Raw genomic sequence first — 25,027 nt, 5'->3', positions numbered from 1 at the left:
GCAGGAGGCCATGAGGGAAACTTAAATTTGCAGGGCCTGTGTACCTCGGGTACCATATACTAGAGAGTTAAAAGTAAGTAAACTTATCCAGTTGGGTACAAGCCAATCAATCATACACTTTCAAGGGTCAGAGCACTGTATTGAGGTCTTGTTAGAAAGCCTCAGTGCAGTCTCATAGTCAACAAACCAGGAGCATCAGTCCAAAACCTTTGGGGTGATCATGCAAAAAGAGGCATTTCTTACACTGAGCGTCATATGGTTTCTTGGCATACGTCGTCCTTGAGTACTCTGGCAGTGTTGTTGAATATTGTTTCCGAAACTCCCTTTATAACGCCTACCACATCATAGTATCTACATTTAGTAGTCCCTGAACAGTTTTAAACATAGACAGTTTTCCTGTGTTCCTGCCAGCAGAGGATGAAAATGTGTCAACATTGCATACATTTTCCTTTAACATCACAGTTCTGTATAAGACACACTGAAGTGCAGACACACACACAAACACAAGCACCCACACAGACCGCCTCCAGTCCCAGCACGAACGCCGTACATGGGCTAAGGTGACACATTTCTGACTATGGTGTCATGGTTGGGGTTATGAATTAGCCTGCTCCAGACACGGTGCAGGCAATACCTACTCTACTGCTCCATTTATCTCCTCTAGCTTTGAACCCCCATTGCAAGAAAGTAGTGAAAACCACTTAGCTTCTGTTTTTGTTCCGCTGTTGTGCTTCTGCCAATATGTTTCATCATGAATGCGGTAGCCACATCTGCCATTCCACCATGTCACTTATGGTTTATGGTGATGTTTCTGTGACGCCGCTCAACCCTGTCTCCGTTGTAGATGCTTCTTGACAGAGAGTTTCGTAACATGGCTTTCGATCTTGTGCTATGTCATTGTGCAACTGCACCATTTCTGAATGTACCAGATGGCTTTCTGCAGAGCATGCTGTTTTGGCAGGAATTGCAGAACAGCTTCGAATGAAGCCCTATATCTTGCGTAAACGTGGGAATTCTGTCTTTAGGGCAACTTTAGTCTTTATGCTATTTTGTTGTGGGGGCAAGCTGGCGTCACTCATGATGTCTTCAGTGCAGCAGTGGCCACCTGCTATGTAATTAAGCCCTCTTTTGCAGGCAACACTTTGCATGTAGAGACTTGGCGGTGCTGAAAAGCAGCATTGGGTTTGTAGGGTTCAGGATGACAGGGATAGATGCTGGAATCACTCTCAGAGCTGGAGGCTTGCAGCTCCTGAACATATTTGAATTTCTCAGAGTTCTTCTGTTTCCTTCTCTTATATGGTGTAATGTGGATGGGCTACTTTTTAGTAATATTTTCTGAGGGGTGTTATGTTATGTTACCTTTGTATTTAAAAATCGCTCAATCACGAAGACTCTCTATCCGCTTCTAACAAAGCGACTCCATCAGTTACTATGCCAAAAGAAATCAATGAAAAGAGCATGTGGTCCCCTTCCCTGCGTTTGAGAAACCTGGGTACCATTAGCAGATTGGTGTGCTTGTGGATACGCCACAGATCGGTAATCACAGAGTCTTTGTTGTGATTTGTTGAGTTTGGCGTATGCTTCTTCTGGGTGTGTGCTTGATTGCCGAACCACCAGCTGGGCGACTTTGCTGCAAATAGGTGTTCAACTTCATGATGGGCACATAGGCGGTCATTAGGAACATGGCGGTTCGGCCCGCCATGCTGGCAGTGGGGGCTGAAGCCGCCAGTCGGCATGGCGGGCTCAACCGCCACATAATGAAGAGGTTGACGGCCGCCAGCGGCAGCCGTAACCCACCGCCATGCTCCCGCAGCCAGGCAGCCTGGCGGCGGGATGAAACACCATCTGCCAGGGGGTGCCCCTGCACTGCCCATGCACTTTGCATGGGCAGTGCAGGGGCCCCCGTGCAGGCCCCCGTCGCGCATTTCACTGCCCGTAAATCGGGCAGTGACATGCGCGACGGGTGTTGCTGCACCCGCCGCACACCAACATTGGTGGCGGCTCCTCATGGAGCCGGCCTCAATGTTGCGGCTGTGTTCCCCGCCACACTGTCTCCGCACGCCGGCCTGGCGGGGAAAACATTGTACGGCTGGCGGGTTTTCCATGAGGCTGGCGGTCGATGGAAAGACCGCCAGCCTGAACAAGGCGGGAAATCCCGCTATGTCAAAATGACCGCCATAGTCTTGACGGCAAATTTAATAGTTAGGGCCAGCAACGTAGTGTCACATACCATACCAAAAACTAGACCAAAAGTTACTTTAAGTTGTAAAGCCAGGTCTTAAGTGCCTTTCTAAAAAGAAAATGTTCAGCAACCACAGTCAAGGACTGAGGAAGCGCGCTCCAAAGTTTGGCTGCTGCGACCGAAAAGGCTGTGTCTCCCCATCTCCTCTCGCGAACTCTAGGTGAGGAGACCAAATGCTTTTGACAATGTACATTGAAATATTGCTCAGCCAGACAAACCTATTGTATATGCATATATGAGAACAAAACATATGTATTTCATAACCTATAATTTTACAGGTAGAGATATATTTTTTGGAATGTGCTACCACAATTAAAGGTAATATCGCATAACCTTTTTTTAAAAGGTCTTCTGGATGAAGATGGATTGCCCCATGGTTTCTGTACCGTTACCTACTCCTCTACTGACAGATTTGAGGGACACTTCATTCATGGAGAAAAAAATGGACGCGGAAAGTTTTTCTTCTTTGATGGAAGGTATATCCTATTTGTTTTATGGGACACTTTAATTCTGTGTTTTTTTTATAAATTTCATTGATATTTTATAATTTTAAAATATTCATTATTTAAATTAAAGTGAAAACAGTTAATGTACGTTAAAGTGCACATATGACATACAAGGTGCAACTAATCTGACTATTAGAGACACTAATAACTTTGAAAATTCCTGAGTAGGAAGCCTGCAAACTCACAATTTTAGTGCTCCTAACAAAATCATAGTAACATAGGGCCTAATTTAGATATTTGCTGATGGGTTACTCCGTCACAACGGTAACAGATATCCTGTTTGCCAAAATCGAAATCCCATTATGTCCTCAACAGATGAGATATCCGTCACTGTTGTGATGGAGTAACCTGTCCGTCAATATCTAGGTCAGGCCTTTAATCCAAAACTTATGGATATGGATAGTATGTCAAAAGTAGGGAAGTTAGTTTATGGTGATATACACTTTGTGAAGTCTATAAATATTCTAGGTTTCCACCTGCAAATGGACCTATAGGACTCGAGCCACTGCAATAGAACTAAACCAGACAAAGTTTCAGTCAGTGCTTTCCTAGAACTTAGTGGTCTTCTGACATCTATTAGGATTCATGTCTACATAGAATTTCGATGTCTCTTGGTAGTTAATAATTAAAGATTTAATACTCACCAAAGCACCACATCTATTTCCTAAAAGAAATATTATAAGGTCCTTATTATACTTTTGAAAGAGCAGGGAGCAGATGTAGGTGGAAATAACAGTACTTAATATAATTTTTTATTAAAAGTCCATGAACAATTGTGAAATTCTCTTTTGCTCCAAAACACATTCACCAGTTTGTGTATCACAGCAGGGTCTGTCGATCTTAAGTTTTATTCTCTACAATAATGGGTAGAGAAAGATAGGATCTACTCGTTATTGAATAGTGTATGCCTTTTTTTCAGGGTTCTACTCAACAATGATACACTGATAATGATAATTACTCGGAGTACTAGTAGTATTCAATGACTGCTGAGAGATCATTTTGGATTTTTCTCTAGCAACAAGCTTGTTATCTGTCAAAAATATATATTAAAGGCTTGCAAATTTCTTCACTGTGAGGAAATGCATTATTGTAAGAAACTGGGTTACTGATTGAGGGGGTGAAACCCTACTCAGGCAGCAACCACAATTCTTGTCAGGGTGAAGTCACAGGCAAACCCCAAATTAACCTGTACTCATCCCTCTGGTAGCTGGGCACAGAGCAGGCAGGCTTAACTTAGAGGCAATGTGTAAACTATTTCTGCAGCCAGTCAAACAGTAATTAAGTGAAACACAACACAAGAAAAATCCCACATCCCTCAACAATTTAGAATACAGGGACGGCTGCTGCCAGGAACGGCAGGTGGGGCAGCGGGCAAAGTGGGGGCAGAGGGGACAATAATAAAAATAAAACCACTTACCTGCCGCCTCGCCTCTGTTGCTCCTGATGCCTTGGTATTTGCTTTGCTCTCCACCCCACCCAATCCAGACACTTCTCTCAGATTGGCCTGAGTGGGCTGAAATGCTGCTCAGGAAGGGAGTGGGAACCTGCGCTTGGTCTCCACCTGGCTCCAGCCAGTTCTGACATGCGCACTTAGAGTGCACCACTACTCCTCCTTCCTAATGATGCGGAGGATGCTCGCCCCTCCCCTAGATCAGTGGAAAAATAAAATGACAATAATTTATTAGCATTTCATCAAAGCGGAGGTGACCTCCCTGACAACAGAGTAACATTTAATACATTATTTAACACCAGAACGGCTCAAATCCAATCAGTAGAACCAAAGATATGCAACTTAAATTTAAAGTTTTGAAGTTAAAATTGTGTAGGGAAGTACAAAGTGCACCCTGTGGTTATCTGGTTGCTCTGGACCAGGACAGAGTCACAAGCTCAGGCTGACCATAATGAAGCACAGGCTGGCTACAGGGAGCCAGCTAGGCCCTCTGAACAAAGTACCTTAAAACTTGGTTATGGAGTGATGTGGAGTCCTGCGTTGAGAATGTGTCGTGCAACGCAGCTGATGTACAATCCTGGGGTGAAAACGCATCATACAGCAGCGGTTCTGGGGAGCTGTGAGGATGCAATGCAATGCAAAGTTCTGTGTCGAAAATGCATCATGCACTGGCTGGTTCCACAGAAGTTGCAGAGCTTGCAATGCAGAGTCCTGTGTCATAGTCGAGAATACTATTGACAAGAAGCTTGCAATGTGAAGGCCTACATCGAGGATGCATCGTGCTGCGGATGTTCCGATGGCATGCAGACTGTGATGTTAAGTCCTGAGTTGGGGATGCATTGTGCTGCAGTTTCAATGTGAAGGTTTGTGAGGTGATGCGCCATGCTGCGTTGGTTTTGCTGGGACCACAGGTGGGCTGGTAAAGCACTGTCAGGCCCACTTCAAGGGTCCATGACTTGGGTGCCGCCACTTGGGAGGGCAGAACTTACAGCTTGCAGGGTCCAGGTGCTGGGTTCAGGTTTGTTGGAGCCTCTTCTGTCCCTGAGACTCTGATCAGGAGGTCAGCCAACTAGCCATTGGAGTTACTCTGGTGGTTCTGGGTTCAAATCAAGCCCATTCCTTCTTACTCTGGGAGGAGGGCAGCAAGGCAGCAAGGCAGCAAAGCAGCTATTCCTCTTCGAGCAAAGCTGCACAAAAGTCCTTCTTCTGAGTCTTCAGCAAGTCCAGATGTGTACTGAAGAGTTGGGTGTGAGGGTCCAAAATGTATATCTGGTGCCCACTGTGAAGTAGGAAAAGCTTCTGGATGATTCAACCCCAGAACAGCTCAGACTGTCCTGCCTCCCTGCATTGACCCCAAAGTGTCTGAGGCCACAACAGATCAGTGTGAAACCCTTTGTGAATGTGCTTTGTGATGTGCAAGTGTGGTAGGTGACACCTCCTCCCCCCCTCACCAAGTCATAGATGGCTCATCCTGCCAATACCTATTGCCCTTTGGTTTGTTTCACTGTCTGAGAGATACACAAATACCAACTGCCAACTACACCTTGTCATGTGGCCCAGTAAGCAAGCTGCAGACACTAAATGGCTAGGACAAGAAAATGGCAACTTTCTAAAAGTGGCATTTTCAGAATTATGACTGAAAATCCAACTCCACCATTAAAGAGGGCTTTAAATTACAATTATGTAGACACCAAACATGACATTCCTACCTGCTCCCAATTGAAAGTTATCACTTCTTAAGTGTAATAGGTTAACCCAATGTTATCCTATTGGAGAGATGTGCCTCATAGTACTAAAGAACAAATTTAGGAGTTTTTCACTACCAGGACAGATAAAACTCAAAAGCACATATCTAACATTTTACATACACTGCTCCCTGCCCTCTGGGTTGTTTAGGGTCTACTGTGGGATGACGTATAAGTAATAAAAAGGGAGGTTTGGGCTAGACAAGAGGTTTATCTTTCCAGATTGGAACTGGCAGTTTAAAACTTACACACAGGCTGCAATGGCAGGTCTGAGACATGTTTAGAGGGCTACTTCAGTGGGTGGCACAACCAGTGCTGCTTGCCCACTATTACCATTTAATTTACAGGCCCTGGTTACATGTAGTACCACTTTACTAGGGACTTACAAGTAAATTAAATGTGCCATTTGGATGTAAGCCAATGTTACCATGTATAAAGGAGAAAGCACAAGCACTTTAGCTCTGATTAGCAGCGGCAAATAGCACAGAGTCCTAAAGCTAGCACATTCAAAGTCAGCACAAACAGGAGGCTGGAAGGCAAAAGGTTAAGGAAAAAACAAACTAAGGATGTTAAGTCCAGCAATTATGTTTAGAGAGTTTGTACTTTTTATTTGTGGGATTTGCAGCATAGTGCATGTGTGTTCAGAATTCACACACCAGTTTGGCAAGCATGGGCAGGGTGCACCCCAATGAAAGAAGTAGGATCACATTCAAAGACATTCAAGACATCCATAGCAAGATGCTGTCCTAGATGGGGTTCTCTTTACAGAACATACCTGAGTCAACAGTGTAAAAATCAACATAAGTAGCTGCTCTCATTTTTGCTCACTGTGTGACAACATTGCAGGCTATATGAGTTTGGTTTGTTGTTGTTCAGTACACCCTAGTCCTTTGGGTTCTCTCTCCTTTGTTTTTTGTGGCTTGTATTCCCTTTCTGTTATTTGACCCTTCTTGTCAGATTATGAGTCAAACTTCATTCTCCTTTTCATTTTTGTGATTCGGAAAATTCTGTCCTAACTCTTCAACCTTTTATGGAAATCTGTGGATTTTTGAGCTACAGTGTCCTCTGTCATGTCCAGCAGAAAACGGAAGCTCCAGAAAGGGGGCTGTGAGGGCTGGCTTATAAAGCACACAACTTAATTGTCCCAACATTTGCAAGCACCCAGGCTATTTCCTTCCATGTTAGATCTCCTTTGTTGCATCATGAGATCCATTGTCATTTTGCATAGCCACCGTTTCACCCCATACTTGGTTGGCTTAGGTGTGCTGGTTTCATGATTCAGTACAAGGATATGTGCAGGGCAGTGGAATCAGCTTCATTTTGTGTCCCACAGTCCATTGGGTAGCATAGGTGCTATGAGCCCAAATGCAAATATGCGAAAAGGGCCCCTGCTCCACTTATTGTGTAGAAAAAGGCATATGTTGAAAGTGTAATGGCCCCTCACACCCCTTAAAAACCCTCTCAGCCCTAGGCCATGGTTCCACCATACCCGCTGCACAAAAAATAAGTACTTCCGTGACAGGGTCCTGATAACTTCACATTACCAACACCTCAGACTACTTCCTAATCAATTAAATAATTGGCTGGGTATTATGAGGCAATTTCACTTTGCATATTTTAAATACTTGTAATAGCATTTTAGCACATTACATGGGGTATACTGGTTGTTAAAGATCATAAACCCTAGTAATAGGCCTGAACTGCAAGTGAGGGCATATATCAAGGGAGAGGGCCGTTAACATGTGTAGCCTCAGGTAGAAAGGCACTAATGCATTTAAAAGCATTCCTCCTACTGAGTGTAGACAGTTTAAAATTAAAAAGGGAAAAACACAAAAACAAACATTGGAAAGTTGAAGCAGCCATTATTAGATCTGAGACACACCATTGCCTTCAATGGAGCTCTTAATATTCAAATGTTCTAATACAGCATTATAGCATGCTGCTGTGGGCTGTACTAGTGACAAGATACCCACTTGCCATCAAGTAGGATGGACTTTAATAAGCAGTATAGCCAGAGAAACATGGCTGCAAAGCAAATTCTTGCCCCTCTGACACTCTATTGTGTCACATTCCCAATAAAGCCTCATAGTTATAGCCCACCACAGCAAACTACTGCAATATTAAAGTCCCACTCCAGTAGGCTAGGGCCTACAATAGGAGAACAGGACACTAATACCCTGTATAGCTCATTGCGGTGGGCTATTCTGCCCCATGATGGTTGAATGTTTTAATTTCAAATAAAAACCCTCCTTGGAGTCACAGGGGATTTAAACCCCTCAGTGTCTACAAACTGAGCGTTTCTTTCGCAGCTTCTGCTTTGTATGTTTGACCATTACTGCTGCGTGCAGGGCTACGCTGCGGGAGCATGGAGAATCCTATATTTAAAGTACTCTGCAACTATTAGACACCCAGGAGGTGATCTTTTGCCTGGGGTAGAATTAAAAGCTGCAGTTTTCAATAACAATACATCAAATATTCTTTTAAGAGTCAATAATGCGAGTTTTAGTTAGAATTGAAAGTTTTATTTATCATTTGTTTTTCATCTTTCCTTTATTAGTCAATTAAAGTTTACAGAACATTGCATAAAGCGTGTCCTGCAATCTATCCCTATTCTAGTATTCTAAATCAGTGAGTGAAAATCATTTTATTTAGAAATAGCAAAAGGAACAAGGTTTCAAGAGACAGTCTTGTGAGTGAAGCTATCAGTACTCATACAGAATACTGTAACAGACTCTGATAGAGGACAGTCTTGGCAGAAAGCAAAGTCTGCCTGAGTCTTGCAGAGAGAATAAATCTGAACCTGTGAGCTTGTGTGCACACTGCTAATTGCTGTTGCCCACCATTGCATGCACTATTTGTTATTTCCCTGGGACACTTTTTATAATAAATACAACAATAAACATTTTAGCACACATGCTTCCTCCAAGATAGTAGACAGCTAATCACAAGAGGTGAATATCGGGAGATGAGAGCACCTTCTGTAGAGATGCTAACTTATGACAAAGACAGTATTACTGCAATTTATATTTAATAACATTTCTAAATAAATGCTAATTTTAAAAGAATTTCTCATTCATCTTAGTCACTGAAAGAAAAGACACTCATGTAAATGTTGTGCACAAAAAAACATACATCATACTGGCTCTCATCTTCTTCATAAAGAAGCAAGTTTCAGATTAGTTTAGCAAGTTTCAAGATTCCACTGCAAGTCAAGCAGTTAAAAGAATAACATAACACAGGGTTCTTTGTTAGAATAGGAAGTTTACATCATTCAAAAGTTACAACAGAAACATTTCTGCTGAATTGAAGTTTGTTTGGAATTTGTTAATGTTAGCAAATCAAACAAGTGAGGCAAATACAGGTAATGCAAAGTTTAGAAAGGAAATGCATGTTTAAAATGCAGCTTTTGGTTAGGCCTAGATTTCAGTCATATGTGTCATTAATTTAATGGATTTTATTTTTAATTAAATATCTAGTAGAAGTATCTTTCAAACATGGACAACAAGGGTGATGAAAAACGGCTAAAGTCAGCCCCTGATTCTCTCTAGGCTCTGCCGAACTGCTTCTCTTGGTTTGGAGGAGCCGAGGAGATATAGAAGCTGAAGAGAATTCCCCTCTTCCTCCTTCCATGGCTCTAGTAATACTGTGAACCATGGGAGAAGTGAGGGAGAAATCTCACTGTTTTCCCTCTTCCACAAACTCTGCCCCTCTCATTCCCCTGTGCATATCCACATATTTGGAGAGGGAGAGTGAGAGACTATAGATTGTGACACTGAAAAGATTAAAGCAGTGTACCTATACCAGTGTTTATAGCCCACTGCTTCTCCATTGTCTTCAATAGAGTTGTCAACATCCTGGTGTTCTAATGTTATTAGCAACTCAGCCTTAGCTTTTGTGTCATAATTTCCGTCACTTTAGCATTTGTATGTTGTTCAAGTGTTATACATTTCCACTTTTTAAGTCAATGTTTTGGGAGAGTTGATCTCCAGTTCCAATCATAAGTACCAGGAAAACAGACTAAAGAAAACAGCATATTTTAAATTACTGTATCATGAAACACACATATCTATAAAATTCTTAACTTCTGTTTACTTTATATTGGTGGCAAAGGAACCCCCGAACCTAAGCTGGTTAAGCAGCGGTTGCCACAGGGCCTCATGATCAGGTAAACTGGGCCCCATTAACCATTAATTAGTTGTGTGTAGGCATCCTCTATCCACAGGACTGCAGTCTGAGGCAATATCAATGGTAAGTGGGCTAGTAAAAATAGCAAAGGAAATAGAGCATGAGCAATGCCAAAATGATGAAAAAAGGGAAACAACACAGAAAGAGCGACAAATAGAAAAAGTGAGCATGAGAGGGAAATGTGAAAAAAAACTAAGGATGAGAGAAGAAAGAAAGACTGGGAGAAGAAATGAAGGGTGAAAGAGAGGAACTGTGAAATGGAAGAAGGAAGACAATGTGAAAGGTAAGCCAGCAGCCGAAAAGAAGAGTGAATGAATCAATTGACTGATGGAAGGGTGAAAGGATGGATAGAAGGAAAAGAGGATAGATGGAAGAGTGAAAGGATAAATTAATGGAAGGATGAAGAATGGACAGATGGGAAGGAGTAAAAGGCTGAATAGATGACTACATGGATCTATTGATGGGTGGATGTGTCAAAGGATGGATGAATATATGAAAGGATGGATGGAAAAGGGAAGGTGACTGTTCTAAGTATGGTTGGGTTTGCTCACCTCATGTGATCTATATGATTAGAGATATGGTTCATGTTGGAGGTATTTGAATTATCTGTTTACTCTCCTGCATTACATGCCATTGTAACTAACATTTAAAAAATACTTGATGCACAGGTTTCAACGCATTCTCAAGTTCTTTGGAACTAAAAAAACAAAAGCTCGTATTCATCGCAAAAATCGACATACATTGCTGTTCTTGGCGCAACTGACATAATGAATCAAACTAGGACACTGAGAGCATCCCTGTGCCTTCTACTTCATCTCACTGCTGCAGTATACAGTATGACAGCATGCCAACTTTCTCATCAAAGCTGAACACCACTTTTGGAATATTTGTGTGCACAACATGTTGCTCTGCCTGACACAAAATGAAAATAGAGATATGCCAGTCAGCTATAACAGTCAGGTTTTGGAAAACTGGTTGATGAGGGAAATGTTAAGATATTGATGTTGTCAGATACTTTATCAGGCAGGAAACGTATGATTGAAACACTATGCCTGGCCTCTCCTCTTTCCTCTAAGCATTTAATGTTCCAATAAAGCAATAACAAACCTTCATGTATAGATAAATAGATTTGTCGACATATCATTCATCTGGAAAGTAAGAAAGTAATAAGTTAAGTAGGCATTCTTAGGTGTTGCCTTTGAGGCAAGTTTGCTGTCTCACTAGACTATTGTTTTTAGGAAAATGTATTATATACTGTGAAACACATAGGGGCTTTTTGTCACCTTCAGCTATTAGTCTGTTCAGTTGTCATTCACTCATGCTCCTGCCAATCACAGCATATCACATGGTATTGAATAATGGAAAAATGAAGAAATAATATCCACTGCCATAACAGGTGAAAACAGTTCTTGAAAATGTTCATAAATGCGCAAAAGAGACTGGTAAGAGGAAATGCAGGTCACACAGGAAGCCCATGGCGATCCAAAGACGTAGCAGAGATGTTGAGAAAACCAATAGAGAGTTACGAAGAAGTTGCCGCAGATGTTGAAGTGGCTGTAAGGGAGGGAGAGCATGAAGTTAGTAACTGTTACGGTGGGATGATACTCACCTCCATGTCTTCAATAAAATTAAAACTTTCCGTCATAAGTTACTAGAAAAATTTACATTTTATTTTAAGACCAGAGGCTCCTATTATGCTTGTTTAAAGCAAATTAATAACAGATGAAGAAGCATTATGTACAGGTTTGCAATAAAACACTTTAAACATTTTGTCATTTGACCAATCAGCGGATCTGATAATGTCCTCAAGACGGGAACCAGCCCAAAAAGCTCTAGAAGCCATGGCTCTTCTGGAGGAATGAGCACCAAAGATAAAATGATAGATACCTGCTAGTGACATGATCAATTTGACCCAGTGGGCAAAATATTGGGAAGAGACTGGTCTGTAATGTTTCCTGAAAGAAATAAAGAATTGGATATCTGAGGACATTCTTAGATCAGCAGTTTTTTGTTAATAAACTTTCAAGCATTGACCAACACAAAGTTTGGGGTGGTCGGGAAAGTAAGGGTAAAACACGTAGGTCAGATTGGTTTTAGTACGTTAATGCATTGTAAACAAAACAGCTGTTGGAGTAAACTGTTGAGATGAAATGTCTAAAGCTCTAACGTCTGAAATACGTTTAATAGAAATCAAACATAACAACATAGTAAGTTTAGCTGATAAAATTTTTAGAGAAAGAGATGCATTATCAGGCCATGACAGAAACAACTTTATACCAACATTTACATCCCATAAGGAACGCATTTTGGGGAAAGAGGGTTACAATATTTTACTTCCTCTAATAATCGACAAATGAGCGGATGTTTGCCCACTGGTTTTCCGTTGATGTAAGGATGGTTAATGAGGATAGCAGATCTGTACAAGTTGATTCTGTGGTAGGTTTTGACACTGCTGGCTTCTGCTGCTGGGAAATTGACAATATATGCTACATCTACTGAAAAGGGATCATGGGTTTTCCCCACACACCAGCTTGATCATAAAGACCAAGCTGATTTGTAAGATTTTGTTGTTCCCAGAGCCCAGGACTAATTGAAACCTCTGCAAAAATAAGAAGGAAAGATTGGGAATTCCTGTTATCTTCCAAGCTGAGATGGTAAGGACATTGCTATGACCAGACTGTGTGGACAACTGAGAGGGTCCAAAAAAAATTCAGGACACGAAGGAAGGAGAGCAGTGAAATCCATGGATAGTTTCAGTAGAGGAGGGAACCACACTTAAGATTCCCAAAATGGTGATAACTGTTTTTTGGCATCTGACCTGTGCTAAAACTGAGTTTATCATGAGAAAATGAGGGAAGGCGTAATTAGTTGAAGTAGACCAGTCCTGCAAAAAAGCATCTGAGTCTAGTGCCAATGGATCTGGGCATCAGGTGAAGAATTGGGGAAGTTGTGAGTTGAGACAGAAAGCAAAGAGATCTCTCTGAAAAAGACCCCGTTTGTGTTGAAATGTATCGAGTCCTGAGGGGTGAATCAAAGATGAAGAGAATGCCAGTCTGCTACTGAGTTGAGATTGCCTGTTAGATATTTGGCATAAACAGAAATTTTGTTTTGAAGGCAAAATTCCCAGAGCTGTTTTGCTAGTTCTGCTAAAGGTTTGGATTTTGGGCCACCTAGGTGGTTGATATAGTGAATTGCTGAGATGTTGTCCATGCGAAGTAGAATGTAACAGCGGATTCTGTTCTTTGTGAGGCTTGGATTGCTAGGGAGCCTGCAAGCATCTCTGAACTGATGTGCAATTTGGACTCCTCTATCGACTATGAACCTCCAGTCGAGATTGGTCCACAGTGGGCGCCTCATCCCATTCGGCTTGCATCTGATTCTAATACAAGATCTCGGGCTGATGTGAAGATGGTCTTGCCGTTCCAGGCGTCTAAATGGTCTAACCACCATTGCAGCTCTATACAGGAGTCTTCATCCTTGTCTGAGTAAGTGAGACCTTTTTGTAGATGGTGGATTTTTAATCTCTGGAGAGCCTGATTATGTAGTGGATCTGGAATAATGGCCTGGATTGTAGAGGTGAGGAGACCCACTATCCTTGCTAGAGATCTGAGGGAGATTACAGAACTGCAGAGAATCTAAAGAATTTTGGATTTGATGGATTTTACCTTTGCCAAAGGAAGATGTAAAGAGGCAGAGGTTGAATTTATAAGGAAACCCAGAAACTCTATTTGTTGAGTGGGAGAAAGAAGAGATTTTTCCTTGTTGATTAGAAAACCTATATCTGATAATAGAGATGAAGTTAAAAGAAATTGGTTTTGCAAAGAGGGAAGACTGTGATGAGGATGTCGTCCAGATAAATAATCAGTCTTACACCCTGACCTCTGACTAAAATTACTATAGGTCTCATGAGTTTGGTGAAACACCGTGGAGCTGATGAGTGACCCAAAGGAAGAGAAGAAAAATGCAAGCTTTGGCCTAACCATTGAAACTGTAGAAACTTCTTGTCATCTGAATGGGTAAGGAATGTGAGAAAAGTGTCTTCTAAGTCCAGGCGAATCATCCATTTGTTTTGGAGTAGAGAATCCCTGAGATGAATAATAGTTTTCATTTTGAAGTGACGATAAACTACAAAATGATTGAAATGTTTCAGATTGATGCCCGGCCTCATCTTCTAGTTTTTATTGTGAACTAGAAAGATAGAACTGAGAAAACTGGAATGAAATAGACATATAGCTTCCCTTTGTAGAAGAGACTGAGACCCTCATTACGAGTCTGACGGTCTCATGACCGCCAGACTCATGGTGGCTGTCCCCACATTATGACTGTGGCAGAGCCGCCATGGTCAGACCATCGAAACCGCCAGACTGCACCAAGCCGGCAGCCTGGCGGTCCCGGCGGTGTAATCCGCAAGCAGGGCTGCCCTGGGGATTACGAGTCCCCATCCCCATTAAAGATTGCTGGCTTTGTAAAAGGAAATGAAGATGGAGACATACTTGCTGAGTTCTTTTATGAACAAACCCCCAAAGAGAAGACTCTCTGCTTTTATGCCTGGATCTACCACTGCCAGGTTGACCAATTTAGAGTCTATCTTTAAGAGAAGGCCTTTTCTGCATTCATGGATAAGAAAGGAATTCACATTTCTGAGAAGGCAGAATTCACGTTGGTCCCATAAAGAAAGATCATCTGGATTAATCGGGGTATTGTCCAGTCTTGCCGCTTCTGCCAGATCAAAAATATGGGTCAGGGGACCAGCAGCATCTAATAATTTGCCCTGGCCCGTGGGCCACGCCTTATCGAATCCCCTTTATGAGGGTCCTTGCCAAATTAGGAAAATAAAGTTAAAAGAGATGGGTCAATAGCCAGGGTCACTGTAGTATTGGAAGAAAGGGAAGGACGGGGACTCTCGGATCGGAGTTTAGCACTTGTCTGTTTGTCCAGTGGGGAGAGTAACCTGGACACTACATATTCTCCTACATGGTATACTAGGATCCATTCAGTAGAATTAGAGTGATGTATACTGTTAGGGTCAAACATAGGAACCCCTTCTAAATCAGTGACCAACATGGGATTGGAGGACTCTTGGGAAGCAATCTTTGTTTTTTGGGAGAAAGTGGGGGAAAAGGGTCTACATCTCCATGACCATCTTTATCATTGTCTGAGTCAACATCACCGATGTCATCAGTGTTTGGGATGTGAGAAATCAGAATTGGGGTTAGAATGTGTTTAGTTTTTGCTTTGCACTTAATAAAAGATGATTTGTCAAGTTTGTCTTGCTTGTTCTCCTCTACGTCCTCTGCCTTATGTGAGGAGATCTCACCAGTTAACAGCGCCATCTTACCAGATTTTTGGGAGGACCACAAGAAGTAACAGGAGTCAAAGAAGGGCGCTTTCTGCTATCCACCGCAGAATGGGCTAAAAGCGTCTTGGGCATAATGTTAATAACAGAATTTTCTAAGTTTTTTGCCACTTTATTCATACAGGCAGAAACTGCCTGTTCCACAGAGGCCTGAAAAAATAAATTCAGATTATCTTTCAGTTAGTCGTCCTCATAATCAAAATCTTGCCTCAAAGGAGAGCTGCCAATCTCCATAATACGCAATATTCAAAGTAATAGCAAACGTTAAAGGAATTATACGGTTTAAATAAATCAGAGAGTCCACAACAAACAGGTTTGTGGAAAAAATTGCTAATTTTTTAGTTAATGTGGACAGGCTCGGCAAACTCCACCTATGGGTGGGCCCAGCCAACCAAAGTCTGAGGAGATAGTCGGAGGCAGGAGGAGGTGGGAACTTAGGTTGTACCCCAAGGGAGGAGAAAGCGCTCAGAGCCTGAAGTGAGATGGAAGGAAGAATCGCTTGCTTCGGGCAAGCTATGTGAAAATATCCCCAAGGATGCAGGAAACAGGAATGTTGAGGAGCAGGAATGAAAAGACAATGTTTCTCAGGACTATAGACAAAATGGCTACCGTGGCCCGAGAAGGTGTCAAAACGCAAAGAATAAGGCGCTTGTGCAGTGCAGCAACATGCCGACTAGGCTGAAAGAAAGGTAAATAGCAAACTAAATAAATGCTATAGCATTTAAAATAACATTATAACAGTACGATATGTGAATTGTAGAAAAGTGAGAATACTTACCTTGACTGCGAGTAGCAAAAAAGAGGGCTGTTCGCAGTCAAGCTAGGTATTATAGTACTAGTAATGTTATAATTTGGTAAATCGTTTTATACTACGTTTTCAATCCGAGTGGCTGCTTTCCCTTGCCTGATGGGATATGTCGTTTTTAAGTGCTATCTTGACTACTGCTATTACATTTTCAGAAAGAATTGAAAGCATGATGGGAGCCTTCTGTCTTGAAATAAAATAAGGACCCTCCAACCCTTCTCCAAAGAGCAGCTCCACAAGAACAATTTGCCAGTTCTGTGTCATCTTTTATGTGCTTTAGATGGACACCAGCTTGAAGACAAGGATATTAGCTGTTTTGGACTTGTGATTTATATCGCCCATGTTTAGGAGGACTTTACGCTTCCTCAGCCTCTTGGATTGTAGAGGAGGAAGTGTTAATACTATATCTGTGTATACCATTATATTAGCTGGTCATAATAATTATTATAAGAGCATAGAAGTCATGACATTGTTCTTTGTTTTAAAAGTAAAGTGTGTTTTTCATTTTTACAAGATGCTACATATGACTCTTTGTCCTAATTTATGCTTAATTGTTTAGTCAAATATTTTTCCTAATTTAGTTCTGACTGGATCTCGACGGTGACCAATATAGAGTAGTGTGAATATTTATAGAAATAATTCCCCCTGGAACTTTTTGACTTGTATATCACTTTCTGGAAGTGGCATTTTCAAACTTACAATTTAAATATCTTCACCAAACGATGTATTTTAAATTGTGAGTTCAGAGACCCTAAACTCCACCTCTCTATCTGCTCCCAATGGGAAATTACACTTAAAAGATATTTCAAAGCAATCCCCAGGTTAACCTATGGGAGAGATAGGCCTTGCAATAGTGAAAAACAAATTTAGCAGTATTTCACTATCAGGATACGTAAAACACACCAGTACATGTCCTTCCTTTTAAATACACTGCACCCTGCTGCACATGGTGCTGCCTTGGGCTTACTTTAGGGGTGACTTACATATAGTAAAAGGGAAGGTTTAGGCCTGGCAAGGGGGTACACTTGCCAGGTCAAACTGGCAGTTCCAAACTGCCCACACAGTCATTGCACTGCACTTTACTCGGGACTTACTAGTAAATCAAATATGCCAACCACAGAGAAACCAATCACCAATCCAATTTAGACAGAGAGCACTTGCACTTTAGCACTGATCAGCAGTGGTAAAGTGCCCAGAGCCCTAAAGCCAGCAAAAACGAAATTTAGCACAGTATCCCAAACTGGAGGTCAGAAGCCGCAAAATTAGGGGGAACCACACTAAGAGCTGACAGGTCTAACAAACTCTTTGAAAAGCATTGGCAAAACCAGTAGGTCTGGTGTTGGCCCCCAGTCGTTTGACAATTCTTGTTTTGTCCTGGTTTTTGCAAAACTTTATTGTTTAGGAAGCTGCCAGGCCCTCACCAATTTAAACAAAAACAATGGCTACAGGCAAAATTGTTTTTTTGGTTTCAAAGAGCACACATTCCAATAGTACTCCCTGGCACTGAAGGGATCTACTTGGTGTGGTTATGTGATCCTTGTGAAAGGGAAGCAAGCTGTGACTCACAGTGAAGTCAGCCAGTTGCTTAAGTGGGCTGAGACATTGTCCCTTGATGCACGCTGTAGTCGGTGGGAGAAAAATGTGAATGGGAGACCTACAGACTAATGGACAGAGTCTGGCTTAAAACCACTATACATAACTACATACTCATAATTCTAATAAAATAAAAAAAGGTATTGGCTAACAATGTCTTAAAAAGCCAATTGGTCTGGCATTAGCTGCCAGCCTCTTGCCTTTGGGTATGAAAGAAAAGAAAAATGGAGGAAACAAGAAAAAGAAGGAAACAAAAAAGAAAAAGGAAAAGAATGAATGAAGGAAGGAAGGAAGGAAGGAAAGAAGGACAGGCAAAAAAATAAGACAGACTGGAGTATAAAGCTAGAGCACCCTTCTGAGCTTATATTCAGAGTTTATGTGAGCTGCTGGCATTGTATGAAAAAGCAGCAATCAGATAAACATAGGCCTATTCAAATGGAATTTAAAATAGCACTGGGAGGGACAGGAAGCATAAAGCTGGAATGTGCCCTGTGTTCTCATCTGGTAGAAAGTCCTGCTATCGCATCAGGCTCTACAGTGAAAGGCAATACTAAAGTAACAATAAAATAAAAGCAAACAATCTGGCACTGAAAGGAATTCTCTAGTGGTGTGGATGTGCTGTTTGTGAAAGGGCTAAATGCAGTCATTCAAACTGATGTTAGCTAGTGGATGAAGTAGGCCGACCCCCTGCCCCTTGCTGTATGCTGCAGTGGGTGAAAGAAAAATGTGAATGACAAATCCAATGGGTGAAGAAAGGTGGATGAAAGCCCCTTTATGTAAGCATATTATACATATATTTTAGTAACATCAAAATGTCTTGGCTAACTCCAGGCGTAAAAAGAGACAGTTTTGTAAATCAAACTAAAATGAGTACCAATAGAGCTCACAAAGTGCATCTGCGAGAAAGCTATTCACCCTCGTCCAGAATACCCTCCCTTCTCCTCTGAATGTTATGAATGAAGTGGAGGGCAGGGAGAAACGTGGCCCTCGTGGTGATGGAAGACGAGGTACCCACACCAGTAACCATTACATTTTCCATCTCCCTATTTGAGTTATTTTTTGCCCAGCAATAACTTTCCCTCTCTTCCTCCTCAACTCAAAAAATTAAAAGGTTCTTTAACCAGCAGAGAGAAGGGTATAGCCCAACAATGACAATGTTGTGTTCACTCTATAGTGGGGCTCTGAGAATGCAATTCTTCTGTTCAATTCGTTTGCACCGAAAACCATATTTCACCTACACATTTCACTGTTTCGATACTTTCATCGTCTTGATGTTCCGTACATTCAAAGCATCCTCCAATTCAAAGCGTTAGTAAGGTTTTCCATCTTCATTCTTGCGCTCGGTTCAGATGCAGATGAAATGAACACATATCCAACAACCCAAGATCCTAGACAAAGAGCTTTAATACTCCAGCACCCATACTCCACAAATCGAAAAAAGCCCATTTAGAACCCTTTAAAAACACCGAGGGCCTCCCAGACTCACGGTGACACTCGGACCACCCCCGACAGGGGCAGTCCGACTGCCATATTATGACCGTGGCGGAGATGCCATGGTTCGACTGCCGGCACCGCAAGTTTGCCGCCAACCGATGGCCTGGCGGTGCCATCGGTCTCAATCCGGATTACGACCCATGTTTCCGCCAGCCTTTTTAATGGTGGTCCTGCCATCTAGTGATCAGTCTTTATGTTTTTAGGTGTATTTTGTTTTTAAGCTTTTCCACAAATGTTCACACCATACAGGGGTATGCTAAAGACAGATATGTGACAATGCATTCTATATTATGAAGTGACTGAAGCAATGTCGCTCAGTGCTTTTACATTTATGAAGCTCCCCAGGTTTTAATAAATGCATTTTGTTCTTCATAAATAAGGTAATTCACAGCATTATCAACTCTAATTTGGTATTGTAAATCTGTGCGTCTATTGTAAATCAATACAGGCGGTGGTCCAGTGCTTTCTCTTTGTTTATAGAGATTGTTTTGGATTCGTTTTTTAAGAATTAAGAATCGTAAGCTCTCTAGTGAGGTTTCTGATTCACCTCCAGGATACTGTAAATTTCCTTCTGAGATTGTCAACAAGTATACTAATGTAGAATGTGAAACCTAAAGTTGAGTGCTATACAACTTTCGTGGAAAAATGACTATTGAGGTACTTCAGTACATCCCGTTATATTGATGGAAGGTAATTAGAGGAAAGAATTTTTTTAATTCTGGCAGTAGAAGAGTTTTTATCTGCTCTACACAGTTTTACATAGACATTGTAAAAGAGACACTATCATGCTAACTTAGAAGCGGGTAAATATAGAGATCCCCTCCACCCGATACAATCCCACATACCTCATTGAAGGCTAATGAGGTCAACTACCCCCAACTGTGTTTACCTTCTATTCTGCCAAGGTATGATGGAAACTTCACCAGAAATGGCAGTGAAGCAGTCACTCAATCTAAGGTGGCTGGTCTAATGCCATGCCTGGCAAAATAAGGTCCCTTGAAGACCCCCATTGAAATTTTCACTCAGAGCATTTTCTCCATAACAAGGTGTGAAAGACCCCAAGTATACTGGTGGGATGGGGGCCTCATTTACAAAATTATATCGCAGGGCTGCATCGTAAGCCTTTTTGCTGTGCTGCCCTGCATCAAAACAGAAGAGCAGGAATGCGCCATGTCTACAAGATACAGCGCATTCCTGTCCTTGTCCCCTGCTCTAGCGCATAAATTGCTGCCATGCACCAATGCAGACATGATTGCGCCATGGCACCATGGTGCAAGGATGCCTGTGTTGCAGGGATGATTGTTTTTTGGCAGGAAGGAACACCTTCCTGCACAAAAACAATCACAAGAGGCGTTTTCCTCCTTTTATGTGTGCTGCACATTACAGCACACATAGAAATAGGAAAAACAGGGTGAAATAATGTTATTTCTTCCCGTTGCGCCATCCTTAGGCCGCACCTGGGGTGGCTTAAGAACCTGATGCATTTCCAGGTTTACGAAACCTTGTAAATCTGGGAATGTGTCAGATTCCATGGGTGTTGGGTGGGAACACCCACAGCAACACCCATGGAACGCTCTTTTCATGCAGATAATGTATGAAAGGGGGCCATATTTACAAGTCCATGAAAAGCCACGCAAGGTGGCTCTGTATGGCCTTGTAAATATGGCCCTGCAGCCTGGGCCACTGGTAGGTCACCACAAAAAGTGATGCACCGGCGGCGCATGTGGCTTGTACAGAAGGCCCTAGATATGCAGGCCTCACAGGTACAGTTCTAGTGCTCACATCCATGAAGGACATTCCACCCCGGAATGGTTACATTATAGGAAATTGCGCCTTAAGTTTCTCAGACTAAAAAGGCTCCTCTCAATATAAAAACTGCCACGCTACTTGCTAAATCTTCTCCACTTTGGTAGAGTTCAAATGCCTTGGAATTTCTGCTTTCATTGGAAGAAAGGAGCTACATTCATCAAACTGGCAGACAGGTATCCTACTAGCAAAGCATAAACTCAGACTGTATGTAAAATCATTTGGTACTCTTCAATCCACTGTGCTCCCTTCTGTTTCAGTCACCTCTGCTGTCTTCAGCGTTTCCATTCTACAAGATGTAGCTTTGAGCCAGTATGTCTACATACTAAGGTGGTCATTCCAACCCTGGCGGTCCATGACCGCCGGGTTGGAGGACCGCGGGAGCACCGCCGACAGGCCGGCGGTGCTCCCAAGGGCATTCCGACCGCGGCGGTAAAGCCGCGGTCGGACCGGCAGCACTGGCGGGCTCCCGCCAGTGTACCGCCGCCCTTTTGAATCCTCCAAGGCGGCGCAGCTAGCTGCGCCGCCGAGGGGATTCCGACCCCCCCTACCGCCATCCAGTTCCCGGCGGTCCGCCCGCCGGGAACCGGATGGCGGTAGGGGGGGTCGCGGGGCCCCTGGGGGCCCCTGCAGTGCCCATGCCACTGGCATGGGCACTGCAGGGGCCCCCGTAAGAGGGCCCCTAAATGTATTTCACTGTATGCTGCGCAGACAGTTAAATACGCGACGGGTGCAACTGCACCCGTCGCACAGCTTCCACTCTGCCGGCTCGATTCCGAGCCGGCTTCATCGTGGAAGCCTCTTTCCCGCTGGGCTGGCGGGCGGCCTGAAGGCGACCGCCCGCCAGCCCAGCGGGAAAGTCAGAATTACCGCCGCGGTCTTTCGACCGCAGAACGGTAACCTGACGGCGGGACTTTGGCGGGCGGCCTCCGCCACCCGCCAAGGTCAGAATGAGGGCCTAAGTGGTAACATTCGGAGCAGCAGATTGCCTAAATGGTATTTTATTGGTAGGAGAGTAGGATTTATCATGTAATAGGCATTTTGACAGTGCATCCTCATTTTGAATTCCCCACACAATTACTTTAATTGAATGTAACCTGGTAGCGTTTGTGTGTGTGAGGTTCCTCAAGTATGGTTCAATAAGCATTAACCTGGTAAATGACATTTTCCTGTTGCCAGTACCTTGGAAGGCTTCTACGTTGATGACGCTCTGCAGGGACAGGGTATTTACACCTATGAGGACGGAGGGTCTCTACATGGTACCTACATGGACGGAGAGCTGAATGGACCAGCCCACGAATATGATACAGATGGACGGCTGATCTTCAAAGGACAGTACAGAGACAATAACCGACATGGAGTCTGTTGGATCTACTACCCAGTAAGTGAGACCTCAGGGAATCGCATTGCACATGTAGTGCACACTCATTCAGTGGGTGATCAATCTGAGGGACTTTCATTACAGCACCTAACCAAACACAGGGGGTCATTACAACCTCGGCGGTCTTGCGGCGGTCTTTTAACAAGACTGCCGTGCGGAAGACCGCTAGTAGTGGCGGTTTACCGCTCGGCGTATTATGACTGTTGGCTGCCCTCCATCATTTTACAGACGGAGAGCCGCCAACAGCCATACTTGCGGGCGGCGGGGAAGTGGAGGTTGCTCCACCTCCACCGCTCCGCCAACAGAACACCGCCCAGCTAATCACGTCCTGTGATTCTGCGCGGCAGTGTTCTGTTGGCGGTGTGGTGTCGGCGGAGCTGCCCCCATGGCTCCCGTCCCCTCCCGGTGGATCGACGGAACAGGTAAGACGATCGTCTGTTAGGGGAGGGGGGTGAGGGGGTGTTGTGTGTTGTGTGGGTGCATGGGGGTGTGCGTCTGTGTATGTAGGGGGGTGTGTGAGTGCGTGTATGCTTGCGGGGGTGTTGCGTGTTTTGGGAATGAGTGTGTGTATGTCTGTGGGTATGTCTGTATGGATGTGTGCGTGTGTGTTTGGATGTGGGTGTACGTGTCTGACTGTGTGTGTGGATGTTGGCATGTATGTCGGTGTGTGCGCGTGTATGTGTGTTGGTGGTGCCTGCGTGCGTGTCGGGTGTGTATGTGTAAGGTAATGTCGGGGGTCGGGTGGGAAGGGGGACCCTGCCACCTTTGGGGGGGTGGCAGGGGTGGTGGAGGGTGTAGGGGAGGGAGATGGGGTGGGGTGTGGGGGAGACCCCTATTAGTGCCAGGGAAGGAATTCCCTGGCACTGATAGTGCTTACCGCCATGGATTTCATGGCGGTTCCTACAGCTGGAAATCCACAGCGGTAAGCCGGGTCAAAATACCGGTAGCGGTATTGTGACGGCCGCCGGGCTGGAGACCCAGGTCTCCAGCCCAGCGGTCGTCTCCGCCCTGGCGGGCGGATCGGAGAACCGGCGGATGACCATGGCGGTAACCGCCATGGTCATGATTCCACAAAGTAAGACCGCCAGCCTGTTGGCGGTCTTACCGCCGGTTTAACACCGACCGCCAGGGTTGTAATGACCCCCACTGTCTAAATATGTCGGGGCAGGTTTTTTGTGTATATTCTAAAATATTTATTTTTATATTATATTGCATAATTTCTCCACAGAAATTGTCTTGCACTTTTTGGAAATCAACAATATAGCTTTTTAAATTCTGGTGGACCAATAGTGAGTTTATATTTTGCATAAAATTCAGCTGTCATTTTTCAGTTATTTCTCCTGGGTTGGTGCCAGCAAAGGTGCTTGCACACTGCCAGTGAACACCTAACAGAGTACCATCCTGTCCAAAGCAGTTTGTCTATAAAGCACAACAGGAAGAAGCAAATTCATAGTTAAGAAAGCTGTTTGTAAATCGAAGACACGGACACATAGCTAAACCCAGGTCTCCATTCCCATTCAATCTTCCTCTGAAAACGGTTATGATCTAGTAAATATAATCTTGAATTAAATCTTCAAACAGTAATGCAGTGAAAAACACAAACCAAGAAAAATCCCATACCAATTCTGAAAAATATAGAGTAAATTGTAATAAATAAATCAAGACCAAATCAACAAAAATCCATAAATAGAATCATAAATATGCAATTTTAAAGATTTAAGTGAAAATGGCTCCATAAAGCACCAAGCGCCAACTGCAGTTATATGGCCACTCTAGACTGGGACAAAGCCACAAGTTCAGTCCGACAACAAACGAGCATGGGCCGGCTACAGGGACCCACTTAGGTTTGCTGAACACAGTATCTTAATCCTGGTTGCGTAAAGATTAGGAGTCCTGCGTTGAGGATATGTTCCGGGTGAGGAAATGTGTCGCACAGCAGCGGTTCTGGGGAGCTGAAAAGTGCAATGTAATGCCATCGGGTGGAGATGCGTCGCGCAGCGGAGGTTCTCATGGGCGGCATAGGAGGCAATGTGCCTTCTTGGAGATGCGTTGCGCAATGGTGGTTCAGGTGGGCTGCTGTAGGCGATGCAGAATCCTTGCACTGGGGAAGTCCACGCAGAACAAGTGATGTGATGGGTCCTAGGGTGATGCGTCAGGCAGCAGAGGCAATGCGCTGGTTGTGGGAAGATTAGCCGCAGAGGGGATGTATTAGTTCTGCTAAATCCACAAATAGGCTGACAGAACACCTTTAGGCCCACTTCCAGGGGTCCAGGACTGGGGTGGCAACACCTGGTAGGGCAGGACTCACAGATGGCAAAGTCCATGTGCTGCGTTCAAGGTTGCTGGAAGCCTGTTCTGTCCGTAAGGCTTCTGATCAGGAGACCAACCAACTAGTCCTTGGAGTCACTCTGGGGTTCTAGATATAGATTTGCAGCTCCAGTCTGTCTCATTCAGGCAAGAGGGT

General features: G+C 43.6%; 1 protein-coding gene across 1 annotated transcript in view; it reads left to right on the top strand.

The window, feature by feature from the left end:
• SETD7 (SET domain containing 7, histone lysine methyltransferase) overlaps positions 1-25,027 on the top strand; it is a 179,160-nt gene that overhangs the window by 47,928 nt on the left and 106,205 nt on the right. The window contains exons 2-3 of the mRNA XM_069240973.1: positions 2,589-2,718; positions 22,362-22,563. Of these exons, the coding sequence (XP_069097074.1) occupies positions 2,589-2,718; positions 22,362-22,563 (332 nt within the window). The remainder of the gene's footprint in view (positions 1-2,588; positions 2,719-22,361; positions 22,564-25,027) is intronic.

Source organism: Pleurodeles waltl, chromosome 1_2, assembly GCF_031143425.1.
Source record: "Pleurodeles waltl isolate 20211129_DDA chromosome 1_2, aPleWal1.hap1.20221129, whole genome shotgun sequence".
In the NCBI taxonomy this organism is placed as follows: domain Eukaryota; kingdom Metazoa; phylum Chordata; class Amphibia; order Caudata; family Salamandridae; genus Pleurodeles; species Pleurodeles waltl.
This window is presented reverse-complemented; position numbering and strand designations above follow the sequence as displayed.